The sequence below is a fragment of the Chiloscyllium plagiosum genome, chromosome 4 (genome assembly GCF_004010195.1).
Source record: "Chiloscyllium plagiosum isolate BGI_BamShark_2017 chromosome 4, ASM401019v2, whole genome shotgun sequence".
NCBI classification, from domain to species: domain Eukaryota; kingdom Metazoa; phylum Chordata; class Chondrichthyes; order Orectolobiformes; family Hemiscylliidae; genus Chiloscyllium; species Chiloscyllium plagiosum.
In genome coordinates this window covers 24,630,292-24,635,780 of record NC_057713.1, presented here as the reverse complement: position 1 = coordinate 24,635,780, position 5,489 = coordinate 24,630,292, and the positions used below count along the sequence as shown (strand labels likewise).

Sequence of the window (5,489 nt, the reverse complement as noted above, 5' to 3'; positions counted from 1 at the left end):
GAACACTTCAACCCCAGGGCATCAATGTGGACTTCAACAGTTTCCTCATTTCCCCTTCCCCCACCTCACCCCAGTTCCAAACTTCCAGCTCAGCACTGTCCCCATGACTTGTCCTACCTGCCTATCATCTTTTCCACCTATCCACTCCACCCTCCTCCCTGACCTATCGCCTTCATCCCCTCCCCCACTCACTTATTGTACTCTATGCTACATTCGCCCCACTTCCACCCTCCTCTCATTTATCTCTCCACGCTTCAGGCACTCTGCCTGTATTCCTGATGAAGGGCTTTTGCCCGAAACGTTGATTTTACTGCTCCTCAGATGCTTTTCCAGCACCACTAATCCAGAATCTGGTTTACAGCATCTGCAGTCATTGCTTTTACCTATGTAAAGCAGGTGGCAGGTCTAGAGGATGAACGGGCGTGTGATTGCTAAATAAAGAGTAAAGGAACCGAGCTGAAGTATAGCAAACAAGAATAAGGTAAAGAATATTTGAATACAATCAGAGAACATAGAGGAAGCTGAGGACAATTGAAACAAAGGAAGGTTAAGTTGACTGGAAGAGAAAGAATAAAAAAGCAGTCGAATTTTTGGAAGCAGAGAAAAGGAAGTTAGTGAGAGAGGAAACATTTTAGAAGTAGTTGAGTGAGAGGTGGATGGGTACTGCTCTCCAAGGGAGGTTTTGAGCAAAAGTGCTGACATTTTTCCCAAAATACATTAGATTGAAAACAATTACTTACAGGTGGCCCTATTGGTCCAGGAGGTCCCTGACTTCCTCGAGCACCTTCCTTTCCCTGGAAATATCCACAGATTCAAGTGTTAACACTGCCCAGAATCCTTTTCCTTTAGTTAATTGACAGTTGTACTAAATGATTCGATTGTCTGTTCATCCGCCCTACCACAGTTCTTTCCAATTAACACCCCACTTTAACTGTGCCCACACCTTAAATTTGTCAGAGATATATTATTACTGACTGAATAGATTCTCAAACAATGTCACTACTCACCTAAAAAGATCATTTAAACTAAGCTTTCCTTAATCTCTAAAAGATTTACAAGTTATTTACCAAAGGGCACACACTGTTGTTTGCAACCAACATAAGACTGATTGTTAATTTGGTGCTGTTGGATGGTGGATGAAACAATGGCATCAGTATAATGCTTGACCCAGATTCAGGGTCAGACTCAGCTGACTAATTATTCTGAGTGAGAAATGTCAGTCAGTCAATTTACTGATTGAGCAAGGCAACCAGGAAATCAATGGTTGAGGATGTGAGTCTAGAGCCAAATGTAAAGTGGAGGTTGGAGGAAATGCGTGAGGGCACAGGTTGATCAGCAGTGGGTGGTATGATTTTAGCTCTCCTATTCTATTCTGAAGAAGAGTCATACCAGACTCGAAATATTAACTCACTTTCTCTCTCCACAAATGTGCCAGATCAGCTGAGTTTCCTCAGGATTCTCTGCACTTGTTTCAGATTTCCAGCAATCATCGTATTTTGCTTTTACGTCTCTCAAGCCAGAAAGATATCTTGTGCTTTTAAGTAACTTGACCATTAAAAGGAAGCAAGCCTCTTGTAACATTACCAATCTGCATGAACTGTGTCTTCGAATTGGAGAGTTAACTTTCCCTCCTGTACTTCCACAAACAAAGTATTTTTTAAAAATTAGATTCCCTATAGAGTGGAAACAGGCCATTTGACCCAACAAGTCCAATCTGACGCTCCGAATAGTAACCCACCCAGACCCATTTCCCTTTGACTAATGCACCTAACATGATGGGCAATTTAGCATAGCCAATTCACCTGGCCCGCACAGGATTGTGGGAGGTAACCGGAGCACCCGGAGGTAACTGGAGCACCCGGAGGAAACCCACGCAGACACGAGGAGAATGTGCAAACTCCGACATACAGTTACCCAAGGCTGGAATCAAACCCAGGTCCTTGACGCTGTGAGGCAGAAGTGCTAACTGCTGAGCCACCATGTCACCCCTACCTGCTTCCTATTTACCAGTGCTGGATGGGACAACTGTAAATTTCCAGTTACTCCTGGCTTATTTACTTAAAGAAACCTGTCATGAAATAGTTCTTTTTAAAAATTCTGCTTTTCCCTTCAGTTATCTTAACCAAACAAAATCACATATGTTACTAGAATGGGAGGTTGCCATGGTATTCTCCAAGATCACAGGCAGTTCTGCAGAGCTTTGAATTTGTATGGGATTACTATGATGAACTGGGTAAACAGTGTTTCTCCTAAAATGTGCCACAAATCAGCCTAGGATTTGGAACAGGTCCAATTTTTTTCTGAAGTTTTCTCCTGCTCATCTAGTGAACTCTATAGATGATCTTACCTTCTCTCCTCGCAGCCCTGGGGCACCAGGAGATCCCGGAATGCCATCAGCTCCCTAAGAAATAATAAAATCGTGCTGCTGAGCTCATGCTATTTAATGTCGTTTGTAAAGAGAAACTTGACTGCAGGCCCGAACAAAACTCTCGGCACAAACCTATTGTGTGCTACAGGTTTCAAATTTCACACTGAACCAATTCAGACACATGCGGTTGGATGCATACCTTGTTCTCTTGTGATAGCCTTGGGAGGCTGCAGATTTTGTAACATGACAGCAAAAGACATCGGAAGGGAGGTTAGGGGCACAGTATATTACCAGTAATGGGAGCGGTAGCAGTGGGCTAGCCTGTTGATAGGAGGTGTGTGGCTAACTGAACCGATGAACTGATTGGGTAAGGCCCAATTCCCTCCAAAAACCCTACCCTATTTTTGTCAGAGTCAGGAGGGGATGGTGTCATGTGTGCAGAATGCCAGGGGTTCACAGAGTACCAGCAGACTTGGCCTTCCTTTCATACTGTTTCATTTCGCTGAGCATTACCAGCCAGGCCCTCAATGGCTGACCGGACCTCCCAGTCACCGCCAATTTCAATTCTCCTTCCCATTCCAACTTCGATGTGACCATCCTCCCTTGCCACAATAAATCAGTTCACCTCCTCCACTGGAATGATGTGGTACCACCTTGATATTCCTTTGATTAGTCAGTGCACAATAGGCATCAATAGCCTATTCACTTCTCATGCTCAATAACTTTAATATAATCACTTGCGCATGTTCACTTTGCCAAAGGTAAGATGCTGAATTTCCTTAAATTTTACTCATTATTTCAGATATCTGATATTGGGAAACATTTTGGTTACTGATCTCTGTATTCTCTCAAAAGCAATATATCCTTCTGGTAATTAGATAACTTAAAAGTCTGCATGGCACACCAGCCTGAGATCGAATGAATACCTCATGGAACAAATCAGGATATGATTTAGTATTTGTATTTCAGGGAAATGCTGTCACAAACAGATATCAATTTATACTTACAGGTTGGCCAACAGTTCCAGGAGGTCCAGGATAACCAGGAAGTCCTGGACTACCCTAAGGAACAAAACAAAACAGGCAAGAAGACTATAAGTAAATAGTTGAGAGCAGGAATCCCTGAAAGTGGTCAGAAATAGTCACCTGATGTGCTTTTGAATCAGCCTCAGCCTAGAGACACTGACACATAGCGATACAAAATCCACTAACCCAGAACTGACTGACATTGTTTGATCTTCCAATGGTTTGTACCACATGGGACAGACACTGTATTCATATTGAACCATGCTACATGTTAAAACTGAAACAATCCACAACCAACTTGAAGTCAGAGAATCTGTTAAGCCCGTGAAAAGCTCTGTCTGTCACACTTCTGATGTGTTTTCCAAAAGCTATTGACTACCTTAAAATGAGGGAGCTGATTTTTTTTAGGATGATAATCAATATAAAATCTAAATAACATTGTGGGAGTAATGACTGACTGGAGCTGTTATAACTTCCTGAGGCTTGCTTGTTAAAAATAAAGCGCTGTTTGGTATTCATATTCGCCATCACTTAACTTCAAAAGAAACGGGACTCAAAAGTACTCCACTTTTAATTTCACCCCTCACCTCACCCCGGTAAAGTCTGTTTTACTCCTCTTTAATTTCTGAAACCATGTTCATTTTCATTCCACAGCCTATCATATCTGTTTGGGCCTGCCAAAGTAGAGTCACAACAGTAGTCTGACTTTGCTGAAGATGGTGAAGCAAAACACAAGTGATCACAGGATCACAAAGTTGAGCAATTCCATTGCAAATTCTGCTTAAAGCATACCTCAGCTTCAGAAGGAAGGAGGTTAGTTTACTTTTGATACAAAGTTCAGAAAAAGTAAGGCAGATGGAGTACTTTATACGATTACTACAAGCAATTTACAATAAGTTACCAGCTCGCCCTTTTCACCAGATGAACCAGGCACACCCCGATCTCCTTTACTGCCCTAATGAATGGGAGAGAAGGGCAGCAGAGTGTTAGATATTGACTTGGAATGTAGTAACATTTCTGCATTAAGTAGGTAATAAAAGATTGAGATTATTGTTAGTTTAGAATGCAAGCATATATTTTTGGCTGGCACTACAATGAGAGTGAGTTGAACAAACAATATCTGCTGTGGTTAGGCAGGTAGGGTCACAGATCAACAGCAGGCATTCCTTTGTGGACGATATTTTGCTGTTGCGAAGTCTTACCAAAACTGGCTACTGAGGGTGAAGAAGTGAATACTCCTCCCAATGAAGAAAGATGAACGGAATTTGGCTTGTTCTATTTAGAGCAGAGAAAAATATCAACTGCAAACTGAAATAGTGAAAAGGACTGGATGTTGTTCTGAGGTGTGGGGGAGGGTGGGGGCTAAGGCGAGTGGTTACAGGTTAGAGGGGACGGGATGAGTGAGGGAGACAGATGAAAAGATCATAGCTGCATTTAGATCAACTGGAGGAGGAGTCAGGATGTAATCAGAAATGGTCAGTCAGATGGTAAAATATGGAAAAGAAGAGGTGTCATCAGGAGGGTATCTCTTGTGAGGTCTTGACGGTAGGACTTGGTGTGTAGGTGCTTCTCTTGGCCAACAAGAAACACCAAAAGGAGTAGATCCTCAGTACTTAATTGACAGTTGTTGCTTCAAAATCCCTACTGGAAATATTGTACCTTGAGTTTCTCACTCATTCTTAAATTTACATTGTAGCACTGATGAACTCATTGGGTCCTGACTATGATGTCTGATTTGTGGAAAGTAACAAATAGTGCCCTCAATTCAAGAAGGGAAGCAAGTGTAAAACAGGAAAATGTCAGTTAGTTAGCTTGATGTCTGAAGTGGGAAAGGTGGTACAGTTGATTATTAAAAAAGTATTAGCTGGCCACTTGGAAACTTTAGAACATAGAACATAGAACATAGAAGAATACAGCGCAGTACAGGCCCTTTGGCCCTCGATGTTGCGCCGATCCAAGCCCACCTAACCTACACTAGCCCACTATCCTCCAGATGCCTATCCAATGCCCGCTTAAATGCCCATAAAGAGGGAGAGTCCACCACTGCTACTGAACATAGAGAACATAGAACAATACAGCACAGAACAGGCCCTTCG

General features: G+C 42.4%; 1 protein-coding gene across 4 annotated transcripts in view; it reads right to left on the bottom strand.

The window, feature by feature from the left end:
* The window catches only part of col22a1 (collagen, type XXII, alpha 1), a 302,096-nt gene that overhangs the window by 30,901 nt on the left and 265,706 nt on the right, over positions 1-5,489 (bottom strand). For all 4 annotated transcript variants that reach the window (XM_043687854.1, XM_043687855.1, XM_043687856.1 and 1 more), the window contains 4 exons: positions 4,295-4,348; positions 3,376-3,429; positions 2,348-2,401; positions 741-794 (listed from right to left, as the gene is read on the bottom strand). In XM_043687854.1, coding sequence (XP_043543789.1) covers positions 741-794; positions 2,348-2,401; positions 3,376-3,429; positions 4,295-4,348 — 216 coding nt within the window. The remainder of the gene's footprint in view (positions 1-740; positions 795-2,347; positions 2,402-3,375; positions 3,430-4,294; positions 4,349-5,489) is intronic.